General features: G+C 46.3%; 2 protein-coding genes across 2 annotated transcripts; both read left to right on the top strand.

Moving 5' to 3' along the window:
* Positions 1-380: 380 nt before the first annotated feature.
* On the top strand, positions 381-5,264 carry CCL14 (chemokine (C-C motif) ligand 14). Its single transcript, XM_006833623.1, has 4 exons — positions 381-492; positions 1,091-1,205; positions 1,604-1,704; positions 5,134-5,264. The coding sequence occupies exons 1-4, from the start codon at positions 381-383 to the stop codon at positions 5,262-5,264; spliced, it is 459 nt and encodes a 152-aa protein (XP_006833686.1).
* Positions 5,265-5,277: 13 nt separating this feature from the next.
* CCL16 (chemokine (C-C motif) ligand 16) lies at positions 5,278-6,998 on the top strand. Its single transcript, XM_006833622.1, has 3 exons — positions 5,278-5,347; positions 6,168-6,288; positions 6,863-6,998. Exons 1-3 carry the CDS (start codon positions 5,278-5,280, stop codon positions 6,996-6,998), a joined length of 327 nt encoding a protein of 108 aa, XP_006833685.1.
* Positions 6,999-12,237: the final 5,239 nt, after the last annotated feature.

Below are 12,237 nucleotides of genomic sequence, written 5' to 3'. Positions count from 1 at the left end.
TTATAAGCCACTGATTCAGTCCAGGGCCTCATTGACAGAGGAGAAAACTGAGAAAAGAGGAGAGGTCCAAGGAGGTTTCTAAAAGTTTGTGGGGGAATGGAATTCAAAGATAATGGAATTTCTCCATGAACTTTTTGAAGTCGCCTCATAAAGTGGTCACGGGGCAGTAGTAGAAACCTCACCTTCTAAACCTGATTTGGTTCCTGACCAACGCGTCTCATGAGCAGCCACCACGGGTTTACATGAGTGTTGCTACAATGCTAAACAGGTTTCAGCAACAGCTTCCAGACTAAGATGGGCTAGGAAGACTTGATGATCTACTTCTGAAAATCAGCCAATGAAAACTCAATGGATCACAATGGTCCAATCCACAACCGAGCATGAGGATGCAGCAGGACAGGGAAGCATACCGTTTCCTTGTGCGTGAAGCTGACCCAATGGCAGCTGACAACAAAGGAGTCATGAGCACAAAGCCAGTAAAGGCAAGACCGGGTTAGAATTGGGATGTCCTGACTCCCAGACCAGGGTCCTTGGGCCGTATTAGGGCACCCTTCCCTTTCTGCAGGGTGTGGGGCCAATGGGAACACAACAGGATGAGGAGACAGGGAGGGGCTGGGTCAGCATTCCCAAATGACATGTCTCCAATCCCAGTGGTTTCTTCCAAATGCCCCTCCTATTTGAGACCTCATTCCCCAATAAGGCATGCAGATTGTGTGCCCCTGACCAAGTCTCTTATCTTCTCTGCTACTGCACAAGGGATAGTGTGTGCTCACTGGGAAGTTCTGTGTTCACCGCTCTTCATGCTTCAATGGGAAGTCAGCCAAGGAAAGGGAAGGAGGGTGATTGGTGGTGAAGGAGGAATGTGGAGCCAGAGAGAGAGGACTGAGTTTCTCCAAAGCCCTTTCTCCAAGTTCTGAGCCTTTCTCCTCCTCCTTCCCTTCTCTTCTTTCTGTTATTCTCCTTAAGGGACCCTGTATAGGATTTCCAAGGAGCAGCTGGTGAGTTTGAACCACTCACCTTGTGGTTCATACTGACTTTGCAGTCATTAACCCACAGGTCTCAGCTTCCTTCCTGTTTGCTTTTTCCTCAGGAGAACCTTACCGTCCCTCTGAGTGCTGTTTCGCCTTTGTTACCCACCCTATCCCGCGAGTCCGGATTTCACATTATTATGAGACCAGCAGCCAGTGCGCCATGCCTGGAGTTATGTAGGTAGCACCCAGACACCCCTCTTGGGGAGAGGGAGCCAGTAGGAGGGAGAAAACATGGAATGGATATCTCTCCAGGGCAACTTCCAAGTGTGTGGACATGAAGAATCCGCTGATGGCTAACTTGGGGGTTTTTCTGACCTAGCTGGTGCCTGTAGTAGGGAGCTTGACAGAGGCTGCCTGAAGGGATAGAGAAGCACTGGGGGAGGGGAGGGGAGGCAGGAAGACACTTCTTGTGAGGATTACAGTGGGTGGAGGATGGTCTGCAATCCTCAGGAAGGTCTGGCCCTGAGCTGTTTGTAACTAAGGGAAGGGAGAGTTTGGGAGGGAGGAAGATAGGTTTCTCCTCCCAGCTGCAGATCAGTCAGTGTCTAACGCTTCCCGCTCTTGTTCCATAGCTTCACCACCAAAAGGAATCATTCTTTTTGTGCCAACCCTAATGATGACTGGGTCCAGGACTATATCAAGGACCTGAAGAAAAACTTAAAAAGATGCCAAGGTCTCCCTTCTGTGAGAAATCGTTGTCAAGATGGTCCATCTTCAGAAATAAAGGTCCAGGAAGTTGTTAATTGAAATTGTTGGCTGGTATAAGAATAGGAGCCCTCACCTGGGGCATGTGTAAACAGGATAAATTAAGGGAGGGAGAATGAACCCATTCAAGAAGGAGAAACTTTAAAATAAGTATGTAACCATCAAAAGGAAAAAGGCAAAAGTCCTTGCTCACCCCCAAAGGGGAAGGACTTTTGAGGTAGGAGATAACAGATCCTTGTAAAACAGCCTCGAGGCAAATCTATCTCTCTTGTCTTCTGGGTTTGGCACCTAATTTTGCAAAATCAAATAATAAAGCCTCATTCTCACTAAAAGGAGTACAGATTAGATTTATTGAGGTTTGCTGGTAAACGCTCATGATAACTCTCCAGTGACTTCATATGGGATAAGGCTGTCCACCCCAGTTTTCCCTCTGAAGACCCAATGGGGTAAGGTCCTAGTTGAGGGTTTGTACTGACCCACCAGTTGCCAAGAGGAACTAAGGCAGTATGGGATAGCCACACCATTTCTCACACTCCCACTCCCAACTCAAAGTTTCAGGTCCCTCCTGAGAAGCTGCCTTTCCTTGAATGGAAGACCACCATGCCCCTACCTGCCCTCATTCATTTCTACTGGATTTATGTATCGTCAGTAGACTGAGGACATTGAGGAGTTCAGGCTGGGCATCAGCTCTCAATAGGGGAGTCCTGGTGTAGGGTTGTGGAATAAAGCACCGGACCAAAAGATCGATTGAAATGCAAGGTCAGCAATTCAAACTCCCCAGCTTCTCCTTGGAAACTCTATACTGAGTCATTGTGAATTGGAACCAGTTTGACAGCACTGAACAGCAGTAACATTTGGAATAGGAATAATTCGTGCACATAGTTTATCCAATTCTGTCTCCTCACCCCCACACCACGTGTACACACTCGGTTGTACTATATTGTTTTGGTAATCTTTGTATTCCCCACAAAGCCTAGCTGAAACCCTAGCACTACATTAGGTACCATGTTGTTGTTGTTGAGTGCCGTCAAGTCAGTTCTGACTCATAGTAACCCTGTATAGGGTTTCCTAAGAGTGGTTGGTGAATCTGAACTGCCAACCTTGTGGTTCAAACTAACATTGCAGTCAAGTGCTTATCTTAAAGCTCCACACCAGGACTCCCATTAGGCACCATACAAGGCCCATACTCAGGGGATAAATGGATGGATGGTTGAAATAAGACAGGAATTGAGGAGACCTATGTTCCCAGAATAACACTCGGCATTTCCAAAAGTTTTCAAATCCATCTTCAAGAATCTAGGAGGAGCTCCAAGTACTCAGAATAACCACATGCCCATTGCCAAGACTGTAGTGATGCTCACCAGGCCTTAAGCCTTCCCTTGACAAGGGTCAAGAGGGGTCTATGTGCTAAAGATAGAGCTAGACCTCCTCACCTCCACATAAGTCAAGAGGGTACCCCAATATGTATCCTAATACCCTATGAAAAACCCAAGCTGTACTACCACTAACTGCCTTGAACCCACCAGAACTAATACTCTATATGTGCTACCTATTTATGAGGAGGTTACACTAAGAAGTACGCCCATAAGCATCTGCCCAATCCCTATTCTGCCCCTGCCTCCCTGTACTCTCAACTCCTAAAACACTTCCCTTAGGCCTCTGGGACTCATAAGCCATCATGGTAAAACCCCAATATCCTCAGTCTCCTCGGAATGTTCCCTGACTGGAAAAGAAGCCTGACTGGGTCCCCTGAACGGATTTCCTCTGGAGCCTCCCCAAGCACCGACTGCATTTTCTCCCTCAACCCTTGGCTTGTCCTCGTTGTCACATACAGTAGCATGACAGTACACAGGGGACTTCAGGGCACCCAATATTCCAAAGAAAGTGAGCACCAGCCACTTTCTGTCTGTATAGGGTGATTGTGAAGCGTCCTGAACTTTCATGTTAGACAGGCCAAAGGCTGAGTTCTAACTACACTGCAACCAGTAAATTACTCATTAATCTCTTGAAGACTAAATTTCCTAATTTGTAAAATGAAAGTGATATGATCCAATTTATAAAGTTTTTGTGATGATAAGATACCTAAAAATTTAGCAGGATGCCTAGCATATAAGCATTTGATAAATTATCATTATTATCAAATTAAATGAATTAAAATGTATAAAACATTTAGAAATGTACCCGACAGAGAGAGCACTGTGTAAGTGTGTGTTGAATCAATATCATGATCTCTAATCCTGGTGTGGCACTGTGGGTTAATGTGATGGACTGCAAGGTTGGTTTGAACCACAAGGTCCCGGTTCAAGCTCACCAGCCGCTCCTTGGAAACCCTATACAGGGTCTCTGTGGGTCAGAACCGACTCAATGGCACTCAACAACAACAACAATCCATTAAAATAAACATCATTATCTCCATTGCTAGCCATAGAAAGCAGGGTTGGATAACCTGTATGTTGCCCAATCAGCTGATTAAATCTAAAATCAATCAAGGGTCCAAGGTCTAAAGAGATAAGAGACCATCAACAAATAAACCAAATGGGAACCTAAGGGGCAGTCATCTTGTTTCTTCAGAATATTAGTGGCATAATCTTGGCATGAGAGACTGTGAACTCAAGATGGTATGCTCTCATGGGATGAGGGGAACATCCTTCTCAGAAACCACTAAACCCTAAGCTTGCCTCAGTCTGTACTCTCTCTGCTCCAGATTAACGCCCAGCCTCCCACAGAAGGTCACCTTGAGGACCACTCTCTCCTAACACAGAGATGGTGGCAATGACTTCACCAGCATCATGATGAAATCAAATGAATTTGGTTCTTAGCACTCACTACTCCCTCTCCTACCCACATGATCCTCTCTGGGCTGCAGTAAGGGGCTGAGGTGGCACAAATGGTTTGCATTCGACTGCTACCCTAAAGGTTGGTGGTTTGAATCCACTTGATGGAGTTACAGAAGAAAGTTCTGGCATTCTGCTTCTTTTAACATTACAGCCTAGAAAACTCCATGGAACAGATATACTCGATAACACACAGGTTCACCAGGAACAAAAATGGACTTGACAGCAACTAACAACAGCAGTCCTACTGTGGGGCTGTGGGTTAATGCGCTAGACTGCAAAGTCAGTTTGAACCACAGGATCAGCAGTTCGAGCTCACCAGTCGCTCCTTGGAAACCTTATACAGGGTTACTATGGGTCAGAGCTGACGTGATGGCATGTAACAACAACAACAATAACAACAGCAAGCCTCCATGGCCTCACCTGTAATAATAATGACCTCTGTTCCATGGGACTGCTGTATGAAATCTAACGGGGCATGCAAAGTGGCTGGCACACAGCATCTATTCTTCCCATCCCCTATTCCATGCCCTGCACCCCACCCATGAATCACTCTGAGCCAGGTCCAGCCCTCCACAGGCTATTCAGAGGCTCCACCAGCCCCCAAAGTGGTCAAAGTCCTGTGAACTTGGCGGCTGGAGAACAGATGACCAGCGGCAAGAAGGACGCTCAGCTCTCCCCTGGAGCTGTCTGACCCCACTGAGAGGATGAAGGTTCCCGTGGCTGTCCTGCTCCTCTTCATCTTCACCATGATTCCAGCTTTTCACAGCCAGTCAAGTGAGTCCGTGTGTCCATGTAGGGCAGGCATAACTAAGGGAACAAACAGGTGACTGGCCACAAGGTAACACCAAGAGCCCTGTGAGGTGTCTGTCCTCATCTGTCCTGGGGCCTCTCTCCACATTTACCCACAACTACTGTCCTCAAATAACCCCTGGGCAGACCCTCTGTAAAGAGAACTAACTGTGGTCCAGGAGCCTCTGAATTGAGCCATTTCAGGGAGCTGGGTCAAGGGTTCCAAACTTAGAGAGTCCCAAGAATAGAGATCAGGAATGATCATTTAGGATGAGTCAGGGAAGTAGCAAAAAAAGAACAATGACAAATGTATCCCATGAAGGGGAAGGCAAGGCAAGAGAACAAGAAAAGCAGTGGGTGTTCTGGGAAAGGGAGACAAAACAAGTTTGGGGAAACAGGTTGAAGTGAACCATTTGAGATTATAGGGAAAAGTGTTGTTAAGTGTTGTCGGGTCGGTTCTGATCCATAGTAACCCTGTATAGGGTTTCTGAGGAGTTACTGTGAGCTTGAACCACCGACGTTGCAGATCAAACCAATTTTACAGTCCAGCGCATTAACCCACAGCGCCACACCGCGACTCCAGACTCCAGACAGTTTAATTCTAGGTTGGGGTATGGAGAAGATGGCTATGGATCTTCCAAATGGCCCTGTTGACTATCCCAATGGGACTCCTTCTAGGGGCCATGATTGCCAACCAATACATGCCAGCCATTGGGAGGAAGGGTTGTTTAGATTCAGACTCCCCATTCCTGGAATGAAGGCACAGTCTGTCTTCCTGATTCAACTTTTGTTGTGATTCCCTCAGAAATTCCTGAGTCGGTGAACCAAGAACGCAGATGCTGCATTAAGTATTATGATAAAGTATTGCTGAGGAAGCTGGTGGTGGGATACATAAAGGCCCTCAACTGTCATGTGCCAGCAATCATGTAAGTACTGCAGAGGGAAGGGGAGTCTGGGAGCAGGAATGGGATGCCCAGACCAAGAGGTCTTCATGCTAGGAGTGGTGGGGTGGCTAAGGACTTGGTCTTTGAATCTCAGGAGTCTTGGTTTAATTCCTGATTTTATCACTTTTATGGCCCAGTAAATGCTGGCCATAAAAGAGGAGTCCAGGTAGCACGGTGGTTATGCATTGGACTGCTAACCAAAAGGTCAGTAGTTCGAATCTACCAGCCACTCCAAGGGAAAAAGATGAGACTTTCTGCTCCTGTGAAGATTTATAGCCTCGGAAACTCTGTACAGGGTGGTTATGCATCAGAACCGACTCAACAGCACACCACCACCATCATCATGAAGTCCGAGCTTCATTACGACTCTAGGCTGAGTAGGGAAAGGATTGAAAGAGGAATGATAAGGTTTGCAGGCCATAGAGGGAGGCCTTCTGAGGTGACTAGGGAGACTGTAAACACCATGAGGTACATCCATGTGAACAAGAAGTGGGGGAGTGTAGATTAGACCCCCAACCTTCTTCATGCCCATAAAAGTCTAATTCTGCCTCCACAGATTCATCACCAAAAAGAACCGAGAGATCTGCACCAACCCCAATGACAGCTGGGTCCAAGAATACATCAAGGATCCCAACCTACCTTTGCTGCCCTCCAAGGTTTCCATTACTACACCAAAGAAAATTGAGCGTTAGTTCTCCAACTCTATATGATGATCAGGCCTCAGTGGAAGTCCAGGTTTGGGAAAGAAATACATAACCCTAAGAAAACATGGGCAGTCTTGTGGTCTTGGCTAATACAGTCACATTCAAAGAAACAGGCCTGTGATTAAAAAACAACAACAATGTCATTAAAACAATTTTGAATATTTTCTCAATCTCTGGAGGAAATGCCAATGGGAGAAGGGGGAGGGCACCCACAGAAAGACATCTTTTGCAACCTTCTCCCCACACTGATTTCAATTTTGACCTTATAGCAACGTGCCTACCATGTTCAGCTCCCAAACAGCCCTGCCATCTCTGGTCCTTGGGTCTTTATCCATGAATAGCCCCATGGAGCTCTAGAGCTACCCTTCCAACTATATCCCTTTTCTAGATTTATTTCTTTTCTCATTTTTATTTTCTTTTCTAATATCAGTCCTAGGACCTTTCCCCCACTTATTATCCATACTATTTTCTTAGTAAGCTAGGATGAGAATGAGGCTCCCAATAATCATATGTCAGTAATTGTGTGTCCCTATTGCAAAGACTTTGCTTGATCTCCTGCTGTTTGTTCTTCCTCCGGGTGCCATGGTTCCAGAAAATGCTAGTCTTCAGCTCCTACACAAGTGGCTCTGTGGGTTAATGCACCAGATTGTAAAGCTGTTGGAACTGCAAGGATGGTGGTTCAAGTTTACCAGCTGCTCCTCGAAAACCCTATACAGGGCTGCTATGGGTCGGAACTGACTCTATGGCACTTAACAACAACAGCTCCTACACAAAGCTTTGCAGGGCAGGGGAAGGGTATTAGACTAATGAGGTTACCTTCAATCCAAAACACAAGCATGCAATAAGACCCATAGGTGGAATCCTGATCCCCATCCAGAATCTTCTGAGGTGGGAAATTTCCACTTGAAAGGATGAGCAAAACAGCCTGGCATGGCTAGAAGAACAGAATACATTTCTTGAAAGAAAGACCAGCAGGAAAAATAAAAAAAAAACAATAATGTCAGTCTGATTGACTACTACAAGACCAAGCAAATTGTTCACAGGGGAACAGGTCCCCTCAGGGCAAACCCCCTTCCAAGACTGAAACTCAAGGGGAATACACGAGCAGGCATGTGGTCTTGCTGGTGACTACACCGATCTACAGATAAGGGGAAGTGGGGGGAAACAGCAATGAAGTTGTGAGCTAAGTCCAACCACATTCAATAGACTCCTGTCAACCTGGAGTGAGACCTGGTTGGCCAGCAGTATGGCAAGACCTGGGGACTCCTGGGCCCAGGGACAGGGACATGGCCACAGAGGACTAGAGAGGAGAGTGAAGCGTCCAGCTGATATGAAGTGAGAGGAGATGCACAAGAACACCCATACTTACAGATAATACCCACTTAACCTGGCTTCAATGGCTGGATGATCAGAACTCTACTAGAGGAAGAAAGAAGAGGGGAAAAAAGAGTAATCTGATACAATTTGATGAACTTGACCTATACTTATAGATGTAATAGCTCAAAAGTGGGAACAAATCTTTACAGCGAGGATCATTCCCACCCCCTCGGTACTCAGGGTTGACAGGGATGCACAACTTAGACATTGGCTACCCAAAAATGGGGGGAGGGGAGAAGGGGCTACAAAGACAAGAAGTGACTGGGCTACAAGCTTTTAAGAAGGAGCCTAGATCCAGAGGGTGCGGAGGAAGGTAAAATCTTCACTGAGTAGTTTTCAACCTGTCTGGATGGGACTGGTGAAAGGAGATGGGGATAAGACTCTTGTGGTTCAATAGTGAATAATTGCTATCAGGACTGACTGTAAGTGTTGCAATTGTAAAGGCAGACGTTTTGTAACAAAAGGAGGGGAGTGGTTGATCTTGCAATCCAGGAGCAGAGGACACTGGGACCATCAAGGGAGAAAAATTGAGTCCGGTACCTTACCCAGAGAAACAGTGATGCCAGAAATGGAGGCAGACTGGCTGGGAACTCTGGACTCAAGGAGGGAGAGGGGCTGTGTTCTGACGACCGGGGGGCAGGCTTGCAGGGTGTGCCTTTTGGTTGTTTGAATGGTTATATATTCCTGAGTGCTTCGGTGTACATTAAAAAAAAAATTTTAAAAAAAGAGGGAATGGAAGCAAATGGTGTTGAACGATGATGCATGGAGGGGATTGTAATCATTGCAATGAAATGAAATACAATTGGATGAATATAAAGATGATCTTCTCCCATGTAAACTATCATTCAATTCACAACAAAAACTTTAAAAAAACATTTATTTTGGGAAATTCAGTGAATGGGGAAAAAAAGTACAATGGAACCTTAAAAAACACAAGCATGCAATAAACGAAACTTCTATTGTTTCAAAGTTAACTCCTAATTTCCTACTCTCTTTCTGCTAGGGAAGAAGAAACCTAATCTCGTTTTTTCCAGGCCTTCTCTACATTGCCCTGAGAATTTGGTCAAGGTTGGGGATTCGGGGGATGGAGAGTTCACATGACACCAAGACCATGTTTACTCGCACACTCAATTACCGTTCTTTCCACCCCTCTGTTTCCAGCTCAACAGTAGGGAGCAGGCTTAGACAAAATGAAGCATTTCTCAACATGCTGTTATAAAAGCAAAACAAAACCAGACAATGAAAGCTATGTAATTAAGAGAAGCAAGTAAATTTAGTGATCATTCCGAAAAGTGGCTTGGATTTGGGTAAACTGATCATACCATCCCAAGTCACAGTAATACCATGATGTTAATACCCAAGTCAGCCTCCCCACCCCAGCTCTAGCTAATCCACCCAGAGATGACCACCTGATCCAAGATGGCCTGACAGAAAGTTGAAATTTGGACCTGAAAAATGCAGGTTGTTGTATGGGCAGCGTCCCTATGAATGCCTACACTCACACCCCTGAATCTGCCTCACTTCCTGCCCTCTTTCCAGGCTAGGAGGTCCAGCTAGTCTTTCAATTTCTTAAGATGCCCCAGTATTTCCTCCTTGTTGTTTGCCCTGGTCAGAGTTAGTAGATCTTGGTTTCTATTACTGATACTAAAAGCAGGAGCTCTGGTAGTGTAGTGGTTACAAGTAGGGCTGCTAGTCTCAAGGTCAGCAGTTCAAAACTACCAGCTGTTCTGTGGGAGAAAAAAGAGGCTTTCTGCTCCTGTAAAGAATTACAGCCTCAGAAACCCTATGCAGGGTAGGGTCACTATGAATCAGAAACGGCTCCACGGCACATAATCACTACCACCACCATGCTAAAAGTGCCTTAATTTCTTCAGTAACCCACCAATTCCCCACAAGAACCAGACAGAGGTCACAAGGCAGGTGAGGGCAGGAGCTCTGCCCCAGGTGCTCACTGTGCTTTCCTTTCCTTGCCCCTCCACAGGAGAGCAGCACTACCTGCTTCAGTACCCCCTGGGCTGTAAGCTCAAGCTCCTTGCTCCAGAAATTTCTCTCCACTCTCTGTGCTATAAAGTTCAGAGGTTACAGCTGAATAGAATCAAACTCCTCCATTTGGTGTACCTGTCCCCCCACCTCTACCACCCATTGAGCCTGGAAGTACGGGCTCACCAACAAACCCACTGTAGTCAGGACCTGCCACCTTTGATTACAGAGGCTAGAGAGTGGACTTGGCAGGTGAGATGCGATGGTGTGTGTGAATTGAAGCACAGAAGCCAGAACAGCAGAGTGTACCACCCAGGGAAAGGAGAAGTTTCAAAGCTCTTAGTCAGTGTTGTTGTTGTTGTTAAGTGCCGTCGAGTCGGTTCCGACCCATAGCGACCCTGTACAGGGTTTCCGAGGGTGTAAATCTTTACGGGAGTAGAAAGCCTCATCTTTCTCCCACGGAGCAGCTGGTAGTTTCGAACCGCTGACCTTAAGGTTCGCAGCCCGATTCGTAACCACTACGCTACCAGAGCTTAGTCAGTAATGGAATCAAAGTCAAGGGCCCAGAGTTCAAAGGCCCAAAGAAGAGGACTGAAATCAGGAAGCACATCAGAGATCCTGGCGAGCTGGAAGGGAAATACTGCTGTTTGCCTTTTCTGTCCATCAGAGAAGCTCAGTGTTCATATGTCAGCCTGAAAACCAGGATTAATGGAAAATGCATTCCAGCACAGAACACAAAGTTTACCAAAAAACTCCTGGGAGATGTGTTGTGTCCTTGATGCTCTTGTTGTTTATAGAGGTGGTCAAGTTGGTCCCTCATCAAACCCAGATCTTTGCATGGAAGGTGAGAATTTTACCAATGAACCACCAAATCCCAGTTGTTGTTGGTGTATGCCATCAAGCTGATTCCAAATTGTAGCCACTCTATATGACAGAACGAAAGTGCCCCATAGGGCTTCCTATGCACTATGGATCTGACTGACGGGCCTGTTCTCCCACAGCACCGCTGGCGAGTTCGAACCACAGATCATTTGGTTAGCAGCTGAGGACTGAACCATTGTATCACCAGGGTCTCTTTAGTGCCTCCTTCTTGTTGTTGTGTGCCGTCGAGTTGGTTCCAACTCATAAAGACCCTGTGTAGAGTTTCAGAGAGCAGCTGGTACTTCCAACCAGTCCAGTGCTTATCTTACAGCATCACACCAGAGCTCTTAATGCTGCCATGTTGTTGTTGTTAAGTACCTTTGAGTTGGTTCTGACTCGTAGCAACTGTATAGAGGGTTTCTGAGGACTTTCAGAAGAACAAACAAATCTGTGTTGGAAGAAGTACAGCCAATGCCCCTTAGAGGCCAGGATGATGAGATTTCGTATGTTGTCAGGAGGGACCAGTCCCTGGAGAAGAACATCATGCTTGGTAAAGTGGAGGGTGAGTGAAAAAGAGGAAGACCCCCAATAAGATGGATTAACACAGTGACAGCAGCAATGGGCTCAAGCTTAACAATTGTGAGGATGGCTCCAGACCAGCTGTGTTTTTTTGTTCTGTTGTGCACAGGATCACTATGAGCCAGAACTGACTCAATGGCACCCAACAACAACAACAAAGCAGCTAATAGAACAACCCTTCTCAGGAAGGAAACAGCCTGTATTGAGAAAATGACATGGTGACCAGTTAAGGCAGGAAACTGCCCTGGGGATGTGGCTGCAGACCAGGCCAAAGGCTTCTGAGGAGACTCAGTGACCCCAAAAGAGGAACCGTTTGCCTCTGAGAACCAAAGAGGAGGAGGAAAAGTTGGGCAGACGCTAAAGACTGTGCAGTGAACATAACCCCCTCTTCCACTCTCAGAGCCTCAAAACTTTTTTCAATTCTTTGCTG

This window comes from Chrysochloris asiatica, unplaced genomic scaffold (assembly GCF_000296735.1).
Source record: "Chrysochloris asiatica unplaced genomic scaffold, ChrAsi1.0 scaffold00007, whole genome shotgun sequence".
NCBI classification, from domain to species: Eukaryota; Metazoa; Chordata; class Mammalia; order Afrosoricida; family Chrysochloridae; genus Chrysochloris; species Chrysochloris asiatica.
Note: the sequence above shows the minus strand (reverse complement) of the source record. Positions and strands in the feature narration are given on the sequence as shown.